The following is a 25,019-nucleotide window of genomic DNA, read 5'->3' as shown; positions in this document are numbered from 1 at the left end:
TTGCCTTGTTGAACCGGTACAGAAATGAAGGAATATTGGATCGAATTGTAACATGTGATGAAAAGTGGATTCTTTATGATAACCGGAAAAGAAAAATGCAATGGCTGACCCCAGGTCAAATGCCACAACAGTGTCCTAAAGCAAAACTTACCAATAAAAAGGTAATGGTAACTGTTTGGTGGTCTCAGCATGGTGTTATTCACTATAGTTTTCTCCGATCTGGTCAAGCAATAACGGCAGACGTCTATTGTGCCGAACTCCGAACCATGTTGACAAAACTAGCAGTAAAACAGCCCCGACTCATGAATCGATCTTCACCATTATTGCTCCACGACAACGCGAGACCTCACACAGCACGAGAAACCATTTTGACCCTTCAGGAACTGCAGTTAGAAACCATTCGTCATCCTCCGTATTCACCAGACCTTGCTCCAATGGACTACCATTTTTTTCGTGATTTGGACAATTATCTACGTGACAAGAAGTTTTCTTCCCAGGAGGCAGTACAAAATGCTTTCACACAGTTTGTGCAGTCTAGATCGTCGGAGTTCTATCGCAAAGGCCTTAACTTAACCTTCCCATTAGATGGCAGCAATGTATAGATAATAATGGCAACTATTTTGATTAAATAAATTTGTTAAAAATTTAAAAAATAAACAATTTAGATTTTCAGTACAAATCGGCAATTTCATACTTTAACCCCTATTATATATATCCAACTGCAACGAGGCGTGAGACAGGGAGATGTGATATCTCCGAAAATGTTCATGTTTTCATGGATGGAGGATATTTTCAAGCTTCTGGACTGGAATGGACTTGGCATCAACATCAATGGTGAGTACCTAACACACCTTCGATTTGCCGATGATATAGTTCTTATGGCTGAGACCCTGGGAGACCTGAACACAATGCTCGAAGATCTCAGTAGTGTTTCCCAAAAAGTGAGTCTTAAGATGAACATGGACAAGACGAAGATCATGTAGAATGTCCATGTTGTACCCGCTCCAGTTAAAATTGGGAGCATTACACTTGAAGTTGTTGACCATTACGTATACCTGGGGCAGACAGTCCAGTTAGGTAAGTCTAACTTTGAGATCTCTCGTCGAATCCAGCTCGGATGGGCAGCGTTCGGAAAACTACAAAAAATCTTTGCGTCCAAATTACCTCAATGTCTCAAGACGAAAGTCTTTGACCAGTGTGTGTTGCCAGTGATCACATATGGATCAGAAACGTGGTCCCTCACTATGGGCCTCATAAGAAGGCTCAAGGTCACTCAGCGAGCAATTGAGAGAGCGATGCTCGGTATTTCGCTACGTGATAGAATCAGAAATAAGGAAATCCGTAGAACTGCGACCGCGCACCGGACGACGCTCAGTGGGTAGGCCCCCCACCAGGTGGACCGACGATCTGGTGGAGGTCACTAGAAGCCGATGGATGCGGGCAGCGCAAGACCGATAGTCCTGAAGATCGTTGAGATCGCTCGTGGAGATGGTTGGGAGAGGCCTGTGCCCAGCAGTAGGCGTCGTATGGCTGAATAATGATGATGATGATATTTAATGAAAACTTTTTATGACTTTTTGAACTTGGGTCGATAGAACAACAATTATTTGTCCTTGACATGACATCAGAGATAGAATTGAAAGTAATCTCAACATTATTCTATAAAGTTACTTTCGACGCTGCAAAATCAATTACCGCACCGTTTATCGTTAGGAAGTCCTGTCCTTAAATAAGGAGCTCATCATCGTCATCTACAACAAGCAGCTTTGATAGATATTTGTTTCCGTGGATTGCCAACGAAACTTTGGTGGACGCCTGCACTATTACTCGCGTTCCACCCACCGTACGTAAAGGAAAATTCGGCGTTTTCTCAATCTGCAAATGTAATTTATGTGCAAAAAGATGAGAAATTACTGAAACGGAAGCACCAGTATCCACCAACGCATTGCAATCTACATTATTTATACAAATGGTTATAAAGGGTGCTCTATCTACATCACAATTATCAACTATACACAATTTCTGTTTTAAGTACACCGGTTTCGCATTCCACGTCCGACCTGCTACCTGTCGGCGTGGCGGTACATTTGCGTGATCGCCTCTTGAATGAGCAGCTGCGTCTTGTTCGCCAGAGGGCGCCACTAGGTGTAAACATAAGATTCATCGCCAAAATTTTGAAAAATAGTAATAGTGACCAGTTTATTGTGAAAAGTGTAAAAAACGTTAATTCCATCTACAAATATGGACAATTAATGTTTGTGCTAAAAACTGTTTACAAATAGTGAATATAAATCGAGTGGACACTTCAGTGCCAGAACCGTCATAAAAAAACACCAAGTAAGTGAACAAACTAGTGCAAAACCTGAACACAACGTTGCGGAATTAGATGCAAAATAGTGACATTAAATATACTGCGGAAAAACTTCATATTTTTAAATATTGTGACAAATAAAAACCGTTATAGTTGTGATATTGTTTGATTAGTATATTGAACTTTGGACTTTAAGCAATACACCATATGATCGTAAGAAAGTAAGGCACTCATATTTGCAACTGTGACGTCATGTACCCGGTGGCTTAATGGTTTATCTATATAACTCGTTTGTCGACAAGTTTGTAGATCGGGGGTTCAAACCCAAGAAAGATAAAAAAAAAATTGTAGCGCCATCTAGTGAGAAGTAGCTGGAATTCTCAGTAATACTGCAAATATAATCCATGTTTGTACGATATTTCGCGAGAGGGCAGCACCGGTTCGTTATCAAACTTGTGAATTTTTAAAAATAAATACGTATATCGACGCCAGATTTCCGCTAGAGGGAGATTAACTTAATACCACTATGGCAAACTGCGGGAAATGCAATGACAACATTGAAGATCGTAGGTTCATGGCATGCCTGGTGTGTGGAAGACATTACCATTTACCATGTGCGAACGTTACATCACCTAGATTTTATTTGATGAGTCCAAGTAAGAAACAATCATGGAAATGTAGTAACTGTTGGGAACGAATTGAATATATCAGTGATGAGAAGACAGCTGTTGAAACGCCGTGCTTTGTTACAAACCGGAAATACAGAATAAACATTCCAACAAGTAACTCATTTGATTCACTGTCTGATGATGAATCTTCGAATCTGTCAGCTGTTACTGCTAAGCTCAACCGAAGTTGTCCGGAAATACAACCCAATGAACGGGAAAAATCGAAGGAATTAAGGGAAAAGAATTACAAACTACAATTAGAACTAGAATCTGCTGACGAAGAAATAAAAAATCTGCTCTCTGAAAATTATGCCCTAAAAAATCGAATCACTAAATTAGAAGCATTGAATAAAAGCTTAACACAAATTTGTTCTTCCACTAAGAAAGTGTCTACGAATATCCAACGTAACTCACTGAAAAAAAGAGTTCTGGAGTTTTCCAACATGGATAATTCTATCACAGATCAAGGTAACGAGCTCGAGAAAGGCCAAAACTTAAGTTTATTAAAACCAACAAATTGTGCAAACATAGTGGACCAACAAACGGGGACAAATTACAATAACATATTAGAAAACGGCAATAAGCAGCTGGAAACAGATACAAATTATAAAACCGACAATTTTAAAAGAAATGATAATCAACAAATGAAAAGAAAATTATGCATTATGAGTAGTAATTCAAGAAACAAAATTCTACAGTACACCAGAAACATTATTGACCACTCTGATATCTGTCATTATATCACTCCGGGAGCTAGTATAAGTCAAATTCTGAAAAGTATAAAAAATAAATTAAGCTATTTTAATTCTAATGACTACTGTGTCATATTTATAGGTGACTCAGATTTCAAAGAAACTAACGATTATTATAAATTAGTAGTAAATATCCGAAACACATTACAAGAGGTACAACACACAAATATAATATTATGTCTGCCCACCTATAAATCTGGTAGTTATGCAAACTTATATAATAAACGAGTAGAAACATTCAACAATCTTTTGTATCAAGACAATAAGTACTATGAATATGTTTATTTATTAGATAGTAACAAAAAATTAGAATACTATACAAAGATGTATACCACAAAAGGTTTCGTAAGTAATTTTGGTTTTAAAATTATTATTGAAAATTTGAATGAATTAATACAGGAAATCACGCATTATTATTATTTATACAATCTGGAAAACACTTTATCTAACGAGCCTAATACTACGGTTCCACAAAGCACACATTTGTCTTTTTCATGCCTAAATAACACTTTTTTTCGTTAAAAATACAAAAAACAATTACATAAAATTAATGCACCAAAACATAGCTGGGTACGTCTCTAAAAAATCGTTACTGGATGTTGCAATTTCTGAATTACATTCAAATCAAAAAGGTCCAGACATTATTTGTCTATCAGAAACAATGATTAAATTTGGTAATGAAAATCGTATAATTGTAACTGGTTATGATTTAGCAACGTCTTACTGCAGGCAAAATTTGAAAAGTAGAGGTGGTACATGTATTCTAATAAACAAAAATATTAAATATGAAAAAATAGAAGACCTAAAAAGCTATGCTCAGGACACAGCATTTGAATGTTGTGGTGTTAGGCTATTATCACACAATGTTTGTATAATATGTGTATATAGAACTCCGAGTTCAAATATAAACATTTTCTTTTCAAAGTTAGATGAAGTACTACACAAATATACAAAGCAATCAAAAACTAAAATTATTATAACTGGTGACCTTAATATTAATACTTTAGAGACAAAATTATCTAAAAACGTTAGAATCTTCTTGGACATACTTAAAAATTATAATTTGACATTGCACGTTACTGAACCGACTAGACTTCACACATGTATTGACCATTTAATCAGTAATATTGACGACGCTACTGCGGAATTAGATCATCTACATTTATCAGATCACAATACGGCTCAAATGTTATACATACCGGTGATTAAAAAAATTGAGCAACCCATCGAATACTTTTTAAGGATCAGGGACTATTGTAGCGAAAATTTGAATAGGTTTCGGAATTGCTTAAGAGAACTTTCATTTTTAGAGGTATTGAAAGAACGCGACTTAAATAAGTCTATGCATAACTTTCATGAAACCCTAACCTTTTTATATAACCTAAATTTTCCCTTTAAATTTATTAAAATATCAAACAGATATAGAAAACCTAAATGGATTACCAAAGGTATCAAGCAAAGTTGTAAGACTAAGAGAATACTGCGATACCTTTACTACGCCAAAAAATACTACGCCAGTGTCTAAAATTAGCTCAAAAGCTGCACAATGATAAACTTCTAAATAACGCAAAAAACAAAGCAAAAATTTCATGGAAAATAGTAAAAAAAGAAGTTAATAATCTTAATAATGAACAATTTATAAAAGAAATTATAATCAACAATAATTCAGTAACTAGTCCAAACTCTATTGCTAATGAATTTAATAATTATTTAATAGACTTAACAAACTCAAATATAAAAGTAACGAAGAACACAAACAAAACGCAATTGACAAATAGTATTTATTTACAACCTGTGCAGCCAAAAGAAATACATAATATAATAAAATCATTACGAAACACAAATTCAACAGGATATGATGAAATATCTACTAGAGTCATCAAATATTGTGCTGATGAACTAATTAAGCCACTAATTTATTTAGTAAATCTATCTTTTGAAAACGGCATTTTTCCTAAATTGCTAAAAATATCAATTGTTAAACCCCTACATAAAAAAGGTACGAAAACTGATATGGCTAATTACCGTCCTATCACATTGATCCCAGTGCTTTCCAAGGTTTTCGAGAAATCAATGAAAAAAAGGCTGGTCGACTTTACTACTAAATTTAACATAATAAAGCCAGAACAATTTGGGTTCCAAGAAAATAAATCTACTTTATTGGCAATATTCCATTTAGTACAAGAAGTAGTAGAAAATATAAATAAAGGAACACCAACATGTAGTATATTCTTTGACATGACCCGCGCTTTTGATTTCGTTTCTCATGATTTGCTTCTCCAAAAGCTAGAAAATCTTGGGATTAGAGGGTTAGCACTTGACTGGTTAACCTCTTATTTACGTAACAGGAGACAAGCGGTAGAAATTAAATGTGTAAACAAAAATGTGGTGGTGTCTAATAAATCACTTTATCGGGTTAATGCATGCGGCGTGCCTCAAGGTAGCACGCTTGGTCCAGTACTATTTTTGCTCTACATTAATGATTTACCTGATGTGACACAACATAGATGCGTATTATTTGCAGATGACATGGCTATAACTATTCCGTATAAAGACAATGTATCAAATTACGAATCTGATATAAATAACACTATAGCATCAGTGGCTAATTGGCTCGACAGCAATAATTTGACACTTAATTTTAATAAAACTAATTTTATTCAATTTGGAACTATTAGACACAATAAATTAAAACTGAATATTCAATACAACGAACATATTATACAGGAAGTACAAGAAGCAAAATTTTTAGGTGTAACTATTGATGATAAGTTTGAGTGGAAACTTCACATCCAAACCGTACTGAATCGGCTACAGCGTTATGTTTATGTTTTAAGAAGGTTGCGTGATACATGCGCTATGTCGACAACTTTAGCAGCCTATCATGGTTACGTAGCATCCATACTTAGATATGGACTTGTTGTTTGGGGAAATTCTACAGATATTATTTATAGCACAAAAAAAATGCATACGGGCAATGTGTTGCTTAGGACCTAGAGAAACATGTAGTCCGCTATTTAAGTCTCTTAACATATTACCGCTTCCTTGTATGTACATCTTTGAGGTATCTAATTTTGTAAAAAATAATAAGAAACTTTTTAAAAAAACACGGGACGTGCACAATCGCAATGTAAGATGCCCCGACAGATTAGTTTATAATAGTTATACCAAATTAAGTTTCTACCAGAAACAATGCGGAGCCATGTGTGTGAGGATATTTAATGCATTGCCTTATGATATCAAAATGTCAAATAGTAGTGCTCTATTTAAGCGTAAGCTGATGTCATGGCTACGAGCCAATAATTTTTATTCCATTAAAGACTTTTTTACACAGACATTTCATAGAATTTGATAACTGTTTTAAAAAAAAAATTACATTATGCTATTTATATTATAAAAAAAAAATTTATAAAATGTACATATTGATAATTTTATTGTATTGACTGTACGTTCTAAGTAGTTGACATTGATAATTATGTTATATAATTAATTATTCAATTTTAAATTCTATTGACATTTTGAATTCTATAGTATTTTAATTGAGCTTACTGACTAATTAGTTATGAAACATTGTACACCCGACATGGGTATGAACTGTTGCACCCAAATTACATGTATCATCTTGTTTACCAGTTCAAACAATAAACGATTCTGATTCTGATTCTGATTCTTGATAAAATCGACGTTGGGGGTATCCTGTCGAAGAACTATTTCCTTGTGCTTGCGAATATATTTGCCGAGATCTGAAATTGTACCTTCCGCGTGGCGTATTTCGCTGCACGTCAAATGGAACAACGGCCGTAACCAGAGTCTGTAGCGTTTGATAATCTGAATAAGCAGAGATCCACCAACCGGTGAGGGATGTCCTTGTGCTTGCCAAGACTGAGAGTATTCGTTCGAAATACATACCGTTAACTCGCTACTCTGTTGTTCTAAGTTTGATTCTATATTCACTATGCTGACCTCTTTGAGCAGAACGAGCAAGAAACTCTAGGGATTGCTCTTTTCAAACTAACTTAAATGCTATAGAATAAATTTTAAATTATATTTGTGTGGAATCTAGACTCACGTTGTCATTCCATACATCTTTATCTAACATGTAGTCTTAGGCTCAACTCACACTGGCGCAGAGTCAAAGCGTCACGTCGCGTCCTTTTTTTCAACTACACCGCCTGGCGACGCGCGTCGACGCGCGACGACGCTCGCATTAGTGCGCCAGGACCGCAGTGTGGTCGGCGTCTGACGCCTCACTGCACCCAAGTAGCGCGCGGCGACGCGCGTCGACGTGTGAAGCCGCTCGACTACTACCAAGCGTCGACGCTTGATTCCATATTTGCATAACACAAATTTGTACCTTAATGATGGGTAAATAGAGATGAATATGCTATAGGCGAAAAACAAGTGCGTCGCGCCGCTTTGACTCTGCGCCAGTGTGAGTTGAGCCTTATTGTAAAAACGTAAGCAGTTCCCCATAAAAGAATCGTTTATCGTTAAACGAAATTGTGATACTATGAGTTTGGACTTAGTTTTTGGGTTAATATTATGGATATCTTCTTTCTTAAAGACAATATGTATATTTTTACGGGCATACAAAATTTTTGAGTAAATAGTGATGCTACAGTCATGATACCAGTCTCCTTAAACTTTTCACAGAAATCTGAGAACCTAAACGGTACACAGAACGAATCGCTCGTTTTTGCAACACAAATATGGTTTGTATATCTGTCGCTTTACCCCACGTGAGAATCCCGTAGGACATTATACTATGGAGGTAACTAAACGTTAACAACTATATTGTTTGAAGAAAATAAAACTTTGGATATATCGAATTTTCACTATATTTCATGTCATAAGAAAAGCAGTTTTTTTCACAGACAATATAAATAGGTAAACTATAGTACAGTAGGAAGTTTGTATCAATTACGCACAATCTTTACACTAAAGTAAACTAGTCTAGCAGTAGCAACATCGGTAAGCTCACGTATTCTACGGCCTGCGTATGCAGCAGAGTTTAATCTGCTGGCCAAGGAAGATTTATGTGGAAACTTTTACAAATTTAACACACTTTGTCTTCTTGGTATTGACCAATAAATTGTTAACATTAAACCAATAAACTACCTTTGAAAGGGTATCATTATCATTAACATTGTCTTAGTTAACGTCATGTCTGTCTGTTTTAAATATCAAGAATGTGTCGTCAGCAAACAATACTAGTTCGCAAAGGTCCTTGCACAGGACCTTTGCGAAGTTTCATTGTTAAGAATGGTAGATTATTAATATAAATGAGAAATAAAAAAGGTCCAAGTATTAAGCCCTGCGGAACACCCATTTTTACAGGAGAATCCAAAGTAGTCAAACCATTTATGTTTACGTTCTGAATTCTACCGTTAAGATATGACAAGTTTCAACGCCTTGCCGCTTACTCCGTAATATTCCAGCTTCTTAACAAGAGTGATATGATCCACGCAATTAAATGCCTTTGAGAGGTCACAGAAAACCCCAATAGCGTTTTGGGACCTTTCTCAAGCATCGCTAGTAAACACATATTGTTCACTGTGAACAATGTGATTCCTACCGAAATACGACAGTAGTTGAGTCAACATAACCTTTTCAAATATTTTACTTAAAGCTGGTAGTATTGAAATGAGCCTATAGTTACTAGCATCAACTTTCCTACCGCCTTTGAATAAAGGAATAACCTTACTATATTTCATCAAATCGGGAAACACACCTTCATCAACGCACCCATTGTATGCATCAGCTAAATGTAATGACTGCGCTCGTCACCCTGAGACATAAGTCGACAAGTCCCATGTGTCTGTAATTTCATCAGCACCCTTACCTTTCAAAACCGGAACACAGGAATGCTGACATTACTGCTTGACGGTAGAAATAAGCAAGATGGCAGTACTTCCCTGGATAAACTCTTTCACAAGGAGCTTTACTGCTATTTATACTTAAACTTTAAACTTGTCCTTGATAGTGGTAATCTTAATCTCAGTACCTGACTTAAAAGTTAATATCTTTTTATATGTAAGTTCTATTTTATCTCATAAACCATTCTATTATATATTCTGCGAACTCTTTAATAAGATCTCTTTTATCTAATTTCAAAATAATTTATTTATTAGTTTTAATATAGGATTGTAGATTCGTTAATTCTGTTATTAACAAATAATAATAATAATGACAACGACAACGACAAAAACAACGACAACGATATGATAATAATAATAATAATAATAATAAATGCGTTTCAAACCAGCTACCAAGCCGAGAAGAATAAAGCAAATAATAATAATAACGCACACACTCAACATAGCCCTAGAGAAACCCTGTGTCGCGGGTGCCATGGACATACACATAGACAACTACAAAGTACACTCACTCACGAGAGAAATAAATGTAGGCAAATATTTCTCTCGGCCCAGCAATCGAACCTGGGACCTCTGCGTGGCAGTCCGACATGATAACCGTACGGCCGCGGAGGCAGTTAATAACATATGTATATATCTCAAGTATGTATATAGTTTTGCCTTTTCTGGCTTAATTTTCTTAATGGAGAGCTTCTACATGATGAGCTCGGTGAAACGGATGAACTAGTTGAGATAAAGCAGACTCCATCCCTCAGCCCACATCGTCAACTCAACCAACACGTGCATCGTACACCAGTGTTGCTGCCAGGAAACGAAACTGCTCCAGTACAACTGTTGAAATTCAACACCCTCGATATTCAACTAAGACTATCTGAACTCCCGCCAGGCGATTCAGAAGAATGGTTATTTTTTCTGATAGAATAGGTCTACACCTACTATATATATAACCATTTACAGCAAATGGTACTCAAGTATTGACATCCAGGAGCTACTTTTAGTCAAATTATTATACTATTAAGTGGTCACAACTTTGGTAAATACACAACTGTTATTCTTATGCTAGGTAATAACATTAGCAAAAAAGAAATAAATAGTAGCATTGACGTGTTCTTGAGAATACATGAGAAGTATGGGTGTAAATTCCTGCAAAGTTCATTCCCTTACTGCTCCAATCTAGGCACTAATACCATTGACTTACAATTATACTAATAATGATATATTAGTAGTGCATAGTATACAATATAGGTATATAATATATATTTACATTTTTACAATTTGACATGCCGTCGTAGTGACGTTATATTTTGTATTGACATCAATAAGTTTGTAAGGAATTTCAAATTTTTTGAGGATAGTTTACATTTACCCCTAAGGTATCTGAGACATATTGCTCATTTACTACCTTTTAATATTAAGGACGCTATTATAGAAGATATACAGGGTGTCCCAAAACTCAACATCAAGCGGGCACTGGGCGAGAGGCCAGGTTATATCAGGCTGGTAAAAATTTTAAAAAAATCCATTTCACTTAGTTAAGTGATAATACGCATTTTTTTGAAAATGTTGAAAATCGATACCCTAGATCACATGTTTAGGTACTGTCATCACAAATTTTAAAATTTTGGAGTGATTTTTTTAACGTCATCATAAATAACCATGTTATTTATTGCAGTCACAAATCAAGCAATAAACGTTATGAGTTTAGTAAAAAAATAAGTTTCATTGAGTCGTAGCTTAAAAAAAATATGTCAGCTAGCTTTGACATTACATATTTTTTAAAAAAATGTACCACACTACCCTGGGCAAGTTATTTTGAAAGATGCCCATACAATCAAGATTTCAAAATGGTACAATACTTGCCACTCCTCATTCCATAAAAAATATTATAACTTATTTTTTGCAAAAGGAGCTCGTTTAAAAAAAACTCATGCCATGATAAATAATACTTTTGTGTGCTCAAAGATTGGCTTTAACATCGTGGAAGTGAGATGGTCATATGTGATAGAGTAAGATGGATAGTGACAACGCATTAAACAAAATAATCTACCCTAACACATGTGAGTGTGTCAACTTAATAATTAGTCGATTGTTGTATTATAATAAATTTTAATCAAAATGAAACGAAAGAAACTATTGTAATACTTTAATGTTAAAGTAAATGCTCAAATTGTTTGCCTTCGGCACGAATACAGGCTCTGCATCGCCTCACAAAAGATCTTTTTATCAATCGTGCGAATCTTCTCAAACTAATTTCTTCTGCTGCTACAACAATTTTGTGGGGTGATTGGGCTAGATTTTCTATAGGTTTTGCATATACTTTTTCCTTTATGCAGCACCAGTAAAAAAAATCAAGGGGGCTTAGGTCCGGAGATCGAGGAGGCCACAAAATTGAACCAAGGCGCCCAATCCACCTTCCGGAATATTCCGTGTTTAAATAATCACGTACAGAACGAGCATAATGCGCTGGGCAACCGTCTTGTTGAAACCACATTTCTGTATAGATGTTGAGTGGTACATCTTCTAGTAACGTTTCAAAATAGTTTTGAAGAAAATCTAAGTAGTTGTCGCCATTTAATGTTTCAGGCAACTCAAACGGTCCAATTATTTGTCCATTTAAAATTCCGGTCCACATGTTGACTTTGAATTGGTATTGGGACCGGTCTTCACGCATTAAATGCGGGTTTTCCGTGTGGCAGCCATGTACATCGTGCAAGTTTAAATAACCATCTTTTTTAAATGTTGTTTCGTCAGTCCATAAAATTTTGTTTATAAATTGCGGATATTCACGATTTCTCGCCAACATTGTTCTACAAAAATCCATTCTGAGAGAGTAGTCACGAGGTAACAATCTTTGTACACGTTGCACATGATACGGGTGATATTCGTGTTGCTTTAAAATTCGATGAGCAATACTTTTCGGTATTCCAGTGGCTATTTCAATCGCACGTACTGAAGTGCTAGGATCGTTTCGAATTTCTTCTAAAATTACGTCGTCGTCGTCTCCTTGAGGTCTTCCACCGCTCGTACGAGCACTAGGCAATCGTCCTTCCGAGTATGCCAGGTGTACATTGACGAACACGCGGTGATCTGGGTGACGCTCTAAGTTTGGGTACCTCTCCCGATACTATCTGGCTGCGGCAGAGGCATTACAATGGCATTCACCGTAAATAAGATGCATGTTTGCATGTCCTTCCGCTGTGTACAGATACGGCATGTCGCGAAACGTGTTAGTTTTGCTAAGTACTAACTAATACAGTTTACACAACACAAATCGAGTCCAGGGAATAAACCAGAGTCGTCAACACAGATGCAATATCAAGTCCAGGGTAACACAAGCCAAAGTCGTCAGTACAAAAGTTACACGATACGAGAAGATGCACAGTAAACGAAGGAACGTAGCGTACTAAATGATAATAACCAATGATCAATAATAGAGCATCGGCGTCACTATCCGTCTCGCTCACTCTAATTCATGTCGCACAGCGTCACTATCCATCTCACTCTATCATATATGACCATCTCACTTCCGCGATGTTAAAGCCAATCTTTGAGCACACAAAAGTATTATTTATATTATTTATCATGGCAAGAGTTTTTTTTGAAACGAGCTCCTTTTGCAAAAAATAAGTTATAATATTTTTTATGGAATGAAGAGTAGCAAGTATTATACCATTTTGAAATCTTGATTATATGGGCTATCTTTTAAAATAACTTGCCCAGAGTAGTGTAGTGCATTTTTAAAAAAATATGAAGTGTCAAAGCTAGCTGACATATTTTTTTTAAGCTACGACTCAATGCACCTCAATATTTTTTTTACTAAACTCATAAAGTTTATTGTTTGATTTGTGACTGCAATAAATAGCATGGTTATTTATGACGACGTTAAAAAAAATCACTCCAAAATTTTAAAATTTGTGATGACAGTACCTAAACATGTGGTCTAGGGTATCGATTTTCAACATTTTCAAAAAAATGCCTATTATCACTTAACTAAGTGACATCGATTTTTTTTTAAATTTTTAAGAACTGATATAACCTGGCCTCTCGCCCAGTGACCGCTTGACGTTGAGTTTTGGGACACCCTGTATATAACACAGTCCCACGACAATACTCATACTCTAAGTAGCAATAGTCTACTTATTACTAACCAACATTTAAACTAGAAAGCACGACAACAGAAAAGTCTTATCGTTTCCTTGTAGTTCATCAAAACATTCAAGGTTTTTCTGGCAAAACAATTGACATAAGTCTATTTTTTAAACGATATTTCCGTTGACGTGTTTTGTGTAACAGAGCACGGGTTGAAAGACTAAATTAACAACTATTGAGATTTCATGTGTGGAATTGGATCGGTTTGTCATCTTATGTGTAGACAGGTCGCCCTCTGCTAATTTCGGCGAGTTTGAATATCAATTCCATGATTACATGGAGATAGTTTAAACAGAGTTAACAACTAAAAAAACATATTAGTCTGTGGAGATTTCAATGTAAACCAGTTAGAAAACTGTTGTATTTCTGTAAGACTCATTAATTTATTTAAAAGTTTTAACTTGATCAATCTTTTTTTGAAACCAACTCGCATCACTGCTTCATCTTCTACTTGTATTGATAACATTTTTTGCAACACAAACGCATTAAATAATGAAAACACACGTCAATATATGAACTTGCGACTGCCTTAATTAATTTTACTAGATGATTTTCTGTTACTAATTGATCAAATTCATTAATGGCAAGACAAATGAAAATGTTACTGCTGACAAAATATGGTAAAATCTTATTAATCAGAAGAGGTTGACTTAATGACGGCCTAGTGTGAAATTTTTGTGATTTGTTTTTTATTTCTCGGATTTCTAACCCTGCTACTCTGCATATTTGGATAGCAACTTAGGTGGGATAAACTAGACCACCTTCGTCTTCGAAAGCAACGAATTCGTACGTATGACTAACTCCAGGTTTTTGTAAAGACAGCGCACTGTTAATTCTTTGCATTATGCATTTTTTTGTATTATTCGTACTATATCCAGAGATGTATGGAATTATTTGCGCACTATATTTCGGACATTCGAGGCAACGTGCTGCAAAAATTATTGAAATTACAGGTACTACTGATAATAGATACTACAAAACTGAAAAAAAACGAAACGTTACTAAACGTTATAACAAAAGAGTTAAGGTCATAATAATTTTCGTCCCTTTGTTTTCAAAATCAATCACAATCGATAACAGTGTTGCCTAACGTAACATCACTAAATGTTAAATTTGGTCAAAGAAAAGTACAAGCAAGCGGCCGTACCACGAAACTGAATGCATTATACAAAAGTGCGCTCGTTCGATATTCACAAATATATCGCAGCAAGTAAAAGCCGCAATATATTACAAATCATGAGGCATACAGTCGGTTGCATATTTGTTTTCTCGAAATTTATACGACACCAAAATATTTGTTTTAAAATAACTTATGCATCATCTGATTACAAAATCACGTGTCCTTGGAAGGAAACGTCTCTGTTTACCCGTTTATCCATAGTTATGGTGCTTTTGCAGTTTATAATGGCACAATTATGCATTTCCGCGTTTTGGACTAGTGTTTATCTACGATAACGGTCGAGCGCGTTCTGAAGTGTAGCAGCGTGAACTAAGTGAATTCCACTTTGGGCAGGCCAAGTACTTACACTTGCGGCGTCTATCTAGATATATGTCTGTGGGGCCACGTAACACTGCCGGAGCACGACGGGCCTTAATCAAGTCGAACAGGTACAACTCATCGCCAGTGATTAAATCGTAACTTTCGTAAAATATACATTTATTGAATAGACAAAAAATAGCATAAGACTCGCAAAGTGAAACGTACAAATTGCGCCTATATATCAATAACAACATCATTATCATCATCACCACCACCACTACCACCGCCACCACCACCACCACCACCACCATCATCGTCGTGGACGTCTTTCGGCTTAAGTGATGGTCATGAAGTTGATAAGACTAGAAAATAAGATTTTTCCACCAAAATGGGTATCTCTGGTATTAACTATCAATAAAATGTTTGTGTCGAGCAACCTACAAACAGAAAATTTGGTCATATGAAAAAAAATTAATTTGTAACAAAAAATCAACTTGTAATTAAATATTTTATTAAATTTCATTATTTTGTTTAATGGTGAAACATGTCATAAAATATGTTATTAATAAATGCTTCACTATTTTTTCCTCTAGTTTTGTTATATCGAGTTCTTAGGTTTTCGCGATTGTTACACATAGGAAATAAAACTATTTTTCCGGATTTAAATCGCGTATATTTGTTTTTTCAAACAAACCGACGATTCGGGCCCTTTACAGGTCCCATGGTCACAGTTGACTGAACGTCGGTTTGTTTGAAAAAACAAATATACGCGATTTAAATCCGGAAAAATAGTTTCATTTCCTATAGTTTTGTTATATTAATAATACAAAGATCGAACACCTAGAAAAAATTCCTTTGCATCCGGCCGGATTCGAACCGACGTCTTCTAGTAAAACGTGCCAGACGCTATTCCAATTAAGCCACGGAACGAACCCTTTTGGTTAATTGGCATAACGTCTGGCACGCTTTGCTAGAAGACAATGATCCCAATGGCTTCTGGCCTCGAAAATTACTAAGCAGAAAACTCTCGAATTAAAGCTTGGCAACAAAATATACAAAACTGACATCAGATTAAAAACATACACAGGTGAAATAATTTCTTGCGTTAGGCTCAATTCACACTGGCGCGGAGTCGAAGCGTCGCGTCGCCTCCTATTTTTCAACTACACCGCCTGGCGACACGCGTCAATGCGCGACGACGCTAGCATTAGTGCGCCGGGATCACAGTGTGGTCAGCGTCTGACGCCTTACGGCGCCCAAGCGTCGACACTCGATTCCATATTTGCAAAACACAAATTGTACCTTAATAATGGGATAATAGAGATGAATATGCTATAGGCGATAAACATGACGCGTCGCGACGCTTCGACTCTGCGCCAGTGTGAGTTAAGTCTTAAAGTTCCATGGTGTGTCATGTGTGTCAGTTTCTACAGAAGAAGGGATCACATTCGTTACTCTGAATAGATTATACAAAGTTTATACAAGTAACTGTCAATTTGAGAGCAGTGTAAGTATTTTCATGTTCCAGAATCAGTATCTCGCTACGTATATAGAGCTCCGTAAGTCGATTTTGCTGAATACGCGAAATTCCTTTCAATACTTTTGCTATGACGTCCTCAATGCTGATTTAGGGATACGCATTCAGTTGAGTATATTCATTGATGGTGATTGACCTAATGGGCCTGAGCTCGCCAAGGTGGCTGGGGTCAATAATCTGTCTTCCAGGAATTTCTTACCTTCCGCGCTAACAAATGAATAACGAAAAATGAATAACGCCGCCATCCGATGAGTATTTCGTTCACAAGCTTCATATTAGTACGTGATAGGGAATACAGTTTTAATGGGGCTTCACCTAGTATTAAGTACTAAAAAATCCGTGCAGTTCGATATTTAACACACAAAGCCCATCAACAGTGGACACCATATGTGTTGTAGCCATAGTCACGTTCTGTTACTTGTGATTTTGTGTAATTTGTAGTTCTCCACAAGTCGACTGTTAATAAAACTTGCTGAGGTTCCTGTATCAATTAGCGCTTTGACATTTATAGATTTGTTAATTATGATATCGACTGCCGTTTTACTGAGATCACTGGTAGCCGCTGTAATACATGACAATGAACTAGTCAAAAAATTCGAGCCAATTTTTTAAATCCGCAGAGCGTTCTGTTCTTGAGTAAACCTCGACAACAGGACGCTTTTGTAGTATGCAAGCATACTTTTGCAAAATGACTCTTTTTGCCGCAATTTAGGCAAGTGCATTGTATGTAGGGCACTCGACGCGAATGTCTTTTAAGATCCAAAGAAATAGCAGCTGTCGTTCGGTGACGATTGTTTGGGCACAGAAGCAGCGTTAACGAATTTCTAGTAGATGGTTGTAGCTATTATTCGTAGTTATTGATCTGTAACACAGGACCCCAGTGTAGTACAGACTCCGACGCTCACTAAGGAACTTGTTATTATACATTAAATGTAACTACTTATAGACCTTTCTGAAAGAAATAAAGCATTTTGTATTTAAATGTGTATTATTTAGTCCGCGCCATTTTAAATGAGCCAGCTTACCGATGTGCATCATATTTTTTTCCATCCTATGCTCTAAATTATTATCTAGCCATATTCCCTCTCGTTCTCTCTTTCATCTCGTCTTTTGATAGTAATTTATGCTGTTAAATGTACTCGTCAATCGTTTCACCTGTAGTTGTTAGTTTTCAGCAGATGTGGTTGGTTTTCAGTGACTTTATATCGTGAATAACTGCGTTTGCCGTTTGACAAAGAGCGAGTCTAGTTTCGTAATAGCATTATCCTTAATAGTATTTCGTATCGCCGCTGCAATCTTTGGCGATCGTCTGCACTGCCGAAAGAAAGTTTGGAATGTTTTATTCCAATGTGTCTAGGTAATCGCGTTATTGACATTTGATGACGAATTGGCGTCGAAACACAATGGGCAAAACACCAATTGAAAAAACACGGCGTTTTTTACGTATTCTTCGTGGCATAATTGTGAATTTCAATACAGTCACTAATATTGACATAATTTGATGTGCCTTTAGTCATCTTCATTGAGTTTTAAGTTGGTGCCGGTGGTCTTAGACTATGGAAACCAAAGGACATGTTATATTGACACATATAAATCAGACGTTATATGTATATGATGCATTTAGACGGTGAATCATAAACATTTTATTGTCTTTGTTTAACTACTGCGTGCCGTACGACGGCAAAAGAGATAGCACTACATTGATTTACGTCAAATACGGTAATCGAAAATACGTAACGTCATCTTAAATGCCAACTGTCCTCATTTTACCGTTTTAGACATCCGTATCCGGTTGTCAAAGGGAAGTACATCAAATGTCAAAACCAATGTTTGGCTAAACGTTTTAGTGAATTATTTGCATGAATTTATGAATTATTTTTAAAGTTTACCTACAAATGAAAAAGAAAGAAAGAACGGTTGGAAATTATAGGACTGCCGAACATAAACATTGGATCAAATACCATCTTCGTTTCTTCGCTCCATTCAAATTTAAATAGAACTTTGAATGTAACAAGATTACATGATAATGCAACCATCGTTACATTTATTGGTAAATAACTTTATTTTTTTTTATTACTTGCCTAGTAATAATAGCCTAGTATTAATCATACTTTGATTATATTAAACTACACAAATTTGCAAACATAAAACACAATAACCACAGTTTCAACATTCAAGCCATACATTTGCATGTCGATATTGACTTATCTATGATTATGGTACAACACTAAATTCGTCATTTTGGTGGATATTTTTGATTCCGTAGTTAAGGCAGCTCCTATCCTTTTTTTTTTTCCATCCTCTAAACCGGAGGTAGAAACAAATTCAATACACGTCACTAACACGTCCATAGACATCTTTGAAATGTATGAAAGTTCCTCCTGACAAGCTTCTGCCTCTTAATGATCTGATCACGGCTTAGAGGATGAAAAAAAAAATCACGGAAGATACTAGTATTTATGTGGTCTATGGATCTGATAATGTTTTTTTTTTTCAAGTGTTCTTCCCTTTTGAATGTCAACCTCAGAGAAACGTAATTGTGAAGTACCAACTTAAAAGAATATGGGGGACAATAACTGGGGTAAAATATCTAACAGAAATTTAACAAAAATCACCAGCCAAAGTCTGAGTAATCAACGCGTGTCTTCTTTAACCTTAACTTGGCAAAATCATTGATTGTATCGATGGAGCTATAACAATTTAAAAAGAAGAAGAATATATTTGTCCTGTTCATTTTGTTAAAATTAACTTTAAAATCTTACTATTAATAGACATTGCTTTTCAGCACAGCATTTGACTGGTTAAAAATTATTTAATAACGCTAAACAATGAGTTACTTTGAAGTCATCCTCAAACGTATTTGTAAACGGAAATACTCACCTCAGGTTGTTATTTGCACCTATTTAGCCGGGTAAATAAAACGAGCAATTCTTGCGTCTGTGGTACGCTATGGACGTCCACTCGAGGACGACGACAAAAATTTGATCGTACTCGGATATTCGTTATAACAAACGATGTCATATTTATATATTTTTAAACATCAACTTTATCTTACTCTGTACTATTCAGTTAACAATGAAACATCTATTAGCTTCATTCCCTCTACTCCAAGGGATGTAGAGGGACTATGACTTAATTTGACTTTCTTTTTAAATTATGACGCATAGATGCGGCGTGTGGTGTGTGTGTGTGTGTGTGTGTGTGTGTGTGCGTGTAGTAACTAAGTGCTGAAGCAGCGTATGTATTGCAGGAGCAGCAGACATCGCCGGCGTTGCCGCTTTGCCCCGCCGGGCGGCCTGATGCCGATGTGCAACCATTGCTCTGCGGCGACGGTTAGTTCCACTCTATATAATTGATATTGATATAATATTATAATAATAATTGAGATTGATATAATATATTTGAATGCTATTTTCAATAATTAAGAATAATAATCACATAAGAACACTATATATCGCACCCCTCACGAAAGAGTGGCATAAGTGAAGTTACTTCAAAAATGTTTATAGCTCCATTGGATACAAAAAAATATAACCCACATCCTCTTCAATTATTCTTGTTTTTGACAATATTAGTACATAGAGTTACTACAATTGGAGAGGATATGAGTTATATTTTTCTGTATCTATTGGAGCAATAAACATTTTTGACGTAACTTCACTAATGCCATTCCTACATGAGGGGTGCGATATATAATTTTAAATTCCTCTTCTATGTAGAGGGAAGAGGAATTTCTTATCTATATACATTTAAGGGGTTACACCACTTTTGCGCTGATAGCCTCAATTAAGCTAAATAAGCAACTAGATGCCGAGCCGTGCATTCGATTGTATGAGACCTAAAGTGGGTTCACTTGATATAATTATCTTCCGTCGTAGAGTAGGTACCTACTTCGTAAAATTCTGTTCTATAAAGTTTTGTTAAAAACTATGAAACTATTTTGGAGATAATAAAATTGCTGGCCTAATGTACAGACCGGAGCTTGATTTCAGTTGTTATAACCAAGTAGTTGTCAAGGAACAACAGCACGCTGGGTTTGACACCTTGGACTTTAGAGATGGTCATTTCATCTTACATGGCAATAGAGTTGAATTTAATGAATATAATGTTATAAATTTATGTAAAGGAGACGTGACATTGTTTGTACTCCATACATTTACATAACAAAAAACATATTGTAGGATTTCAATATAGAGCATCTGCACATCCAGACCTATAATCATGTCGGTCATCTGCAATCTGATTATTGTTTTAATCAAATTAGTAAACTTGCGTTTGTTAATCGCGATGTTTTGTAAAGTACCTTGCAAATGAGTGCTCATTTTTCTTGGCGTTGCTTCTGTGGTTAAAGAAAACGGTTTGATACGTTTTTGCCATTTATTAATTAAATATTCTGTACAGGTTATAAAATAAGAGAACGGAGCGAATGGCGAAGTCACGCTACGTGTGGGATACAGTGCATGTTGATTCTAAGAAATAAAGCGTAATCAAAGTTAAGTTTTATTTTTCTCACGGAGTCTAGAGGCGCTTTCTTTGAGTCCGTCATTGTAATCAGCGGTCGATTAAGGAAAATGCGAAAGCGTAGAAAGCATTACGGGTCGCAAGCTTAAATCGTACCCGGGCGGAGAGAGTATTTGAATTGCTAATTGAAGTAAAGGAGGCGCGACATTTGTGTAAATGAAAAAAATTCGTCTTTCAAGCCGCGTATAACCCCTCATCCTTTGGCCTTGCTTTCGCTCCCTGAGACAAAACACATCCCTAAGTTATATATAGTCGTGTTTACTAATAAAGAACGAAATCCAACGACGTAGAACCCGGTGATAAGTATTTATGCATGTTTGAATTTTTTTGTTGGACAGACCTTTTGAAATGCCATAAAACCGTATTATGAGAGCATAAGACACGCATATACATAATGTAGGTTCAGTGTTCCACTCTCCAGATATTTGCTGTCAACGTCGTTTTCATGGCTCCTCTTGATTTCTCTACTACCGCCACAAGAAATAAGAAAAGAACATAAATATGATTATATTGCATACGTACGTCAATGTTTTAGTATTTTGCATTAAGAAAATATTACTATTATAGGACTCTGCAGCGAAGGTACATAGGTAGATCTCACATAATTATAACAAACTCCTATTGCATGCTAAATACGTCAAATACAAAATGCTGAAGCCAAATTACGTAACGCCTACGAAATGCTATCCTGTCCTAAATCCTATCCTAAGGCAAGTTCGACACGCTATTGGTTGGCCTAGTAGGTACACTACTTCTCCAATAGGACGTACATCTGTCAAAGGCTAAAACAGTTACGTTAGTCATTTATTTGTGGATACCCAAATTGTATAGACGATAACTGGAACAAAGTAAGTAGTATATTTTTAAAGTGTCTGACTAAATATTAGTCGGATATAATAACGGTTATTTATCATTGACTGTAGGATTGTAGATCCACTTTTTACTCGATAAAGTGATCTTTTCATTAAAACGAAATTTCCGGCTTTATTATTTATCTTTTTTGTTTGTTTGTTTGTTTGGAAAGGTTAGGATGATGAAATTACAAGCACATGGAACTTGTCAACTTACGTCTATGGGTGGCGGGTGCAGTGGCAGTGCCCCAAAGATCTTTGCGATTTAGAGCTCTAAGTGACACTGCAACAGTTACGGGTAGGCGTGACGCTCACTACCAGGCGTACGACTTATTCGTCCCGTCATTTGATATAAAAAAAAATCCATAATGTACCAGTAACAGTCGCTCATGTTCTATATGTAAGCAATAAGACGGTTAGTATTCGCCATATTATTATATGTGTTGTAATATAGTTTTAAGGGCTTAAAGCGATCACAAGGCGTATAACGACATACCACACCCGCAATCGATGAGCTAAAATGTTGCGTCAATACAAAACCCAAATAGCTACACAGTTTATATGTCCAAATAGCTGTCGTCAAGACACATCCGTATCGTGAAGTACTTACATTACATAATGGATTGATAATAGGTGTATTCCTGCGTACAAAGGAGTAACGTTTAAGTAGCTGTACGAGGAAAATATTGTCGATTCTTATAAATGACGCGCTTCGTTATTGACGATTCTTTAATTAACAAAAATCTAATTTTCATCTTAATTTGTAATAAATACTTGCGCGATCGAACGCAGCAATTACAATCAACGTCAATATGATCCAAGCGATTGAAATTTTAAAATGTCCGCCCTTTGATAACAATCTGTCATCATTCTGAAGTTACCGAGATATTCAATATCTTAAATATCTCGGTAACTCTCTTCTCCCACTCATGCACCACATAGGTACAAACCGAAAGCATACATTGCCCTTAGCGACTTGGATGGCAGAAGATCGGCGACTTAGCATTTCGCGAACGCGTGTTACATTGATGCATATTTTATCAAGATAGAACTAACACTTAACAAGTAAACAAAAAAATCGGTTACCACTGATACGACCACGAACTAAGTCATTTGTCGTTTATTTGTTGGTTGATTTCGTCTTTTTGACGATAAAATTAACGAACAATTAACATTATTCGCCAATAAATGACATCTACAGCAAAAATGACAGGTGTATCAAAATAAAATACAGGTGTATAAAAGGTCCTCAAATACAAAGTGAAATAATAAACCTCAAAGGGAGTATCCACCATTTGAGCTTTAATGAGATTTTCCATCCTACCAATATAATTTTTTATTCTCTGTTGATCAGTCTATAAAATTTGTCACTTCGAAAACGGTATATGCCATTTAGTAGCTATTGAAACGAATTCAATTTGGGTGTTTTTTGAAAAGAATATATTATAAGTTTGTTTAAGTTTGATAAGTTGAACAAATTTCAAAAATATTCTTTTCCATCACACTTGCTCGTCAACAGTGTCATGACATGCACCCAAAATCGGCCGTAATGACTAAATTACTGCCGTAGGCTTTTTCATTTCATTACAGCCCTAGGGCGGTATGGATTTTTTTTTTAAATTTAATTGTACATCTTACAGATGTCATGGTTAAGCAAAAAGTTTTTGTGCTCGGAAAATGAATATACTTATCAAGTCCACATAAGCTTGAAGTATAAAAAAAACTAAGCATTTGCAGTTATTGAACAATATTTTACTAAATTAATGTTATTATTAAAATTCTGCAGTACTTTTAGAATTTTGAAATTTTTAATTTTACCTATATAAGTATTCGTAATTGTTGTATTGTGAATCGATATTTAGTCGTACAATAAATAAATTGTCGTTTTATTTTTTCCCCGCAAATGTGATGAAAAACATATTTACCGCCTTTAGCACACATAAATATGCGACAACCGATGCATTGGCCGTAGCATTTACAATGGATGGAGCGCTTTAGGTTCAGTGGTGATATTGACACCGAAAGTCACCATCTAGTGAACATTGACACTTTAGATTCTTAAATTCTTTTACACTTTTGTCATCAAAAACATTGCCAAGAAAAAATAACTGAATTTCATGTGTATATTTGAATAAAATATTTTCAAAATAAACACGATCTCATAGATTATTGTGTTAAAAACTTAGAAATTATCTATAGAAATCTGAAACATTCAAAGCGTATTTAGATTGGTGTATTATGATTTCTTTTACAGCGAATTTTTTTCGCCAGAAATGTGTATATTCTATCAACATAAAAATGTTTATCGATAGATGTCGACTTTTTATCCACTCCCTAGTATCGATGTACTTATCCTAGCTTTATGAATACAGTCACCATGATCCACTCCCCCGACTCTTTACGAAAGGGACTGTTGCAGCTTTTAGCGTTAAGTACCTATAATTTTAGATAAAACTGTCGTTATAGGGAAAAACGTTACCCCCCGTTAAATTATACGATTTTGAACTCATTTCATTCAGAATACTTTAAACAATGATTGTTAAGTTTCGCTTATTTTTTAATGGTGGCTTGTTGATGAAATGTTAAATATTTCGTAGCAGAACATTTACATAATCACATTTGTACAATACCAATATACATATGGATAAAACGCGTTTGTTTTTATTTCTCTTTTATGTAATGCCATTGTGACAAAATTGTGCTTTACTATTTATTACCATTACCAATAAAATACGATTATTTTACGGTTGCTTTCAATAAATGACTTGTTGACGAATATTATGAAACCTTAAGGCGCAAAGGGGTCCATGTGTTTTACTTAAATATTTGTATTCGTATGTACCTACTTACATATGTAGTACAAACAGACTTGAG

The 25,019-nt window shown here is 35.6% G+C and overlaps 1 protein-coding gene across 1 annotated transcript in view; it reads left to right on the top strand.

Annotated features, from left to right (window-relative positions):
• LOC113225892 (adenylate cyclase type 6) overlaps window positions 1-25,019 on the top strand; it is a 150,345-nt gene that overhangs the window by 107,931 nt on the left and 17,395 nt on the right. The window contains exon 5 of the mRNA XM_026458362.1: window positions 20,024-20,105. Within this exon, the coding sequence (XP_026314147.1) occupies window positions 20,024-20,105 (82 nt within the window). The remainder of the gene's footprint in view (window positions 1-20,023; window positions 20,106-25,019) is intronic.

The sequence above is a fragment of the Hyposmocoma kahamanoa genome, unplaced genomic scaffold (genome assembly GCF_003589595.1).
Source record: "Hyposmocoma kahamanoa isolate Upper Pololo Valley unplaced genomic scaffold, ASM358959v1 100021, whole genome shotgun sequence".
NCBI classification, from domain to species: Eukaryota; Metazoa; Arthropoda; class Insecta; order Lepidoptera; family Cosmopterigidae; genus Hyposmocoma; species Hyposmocoma kahamanoa.
This window is presented reverse-complemented; position numbering and strand designations above follow the sequence as displayed.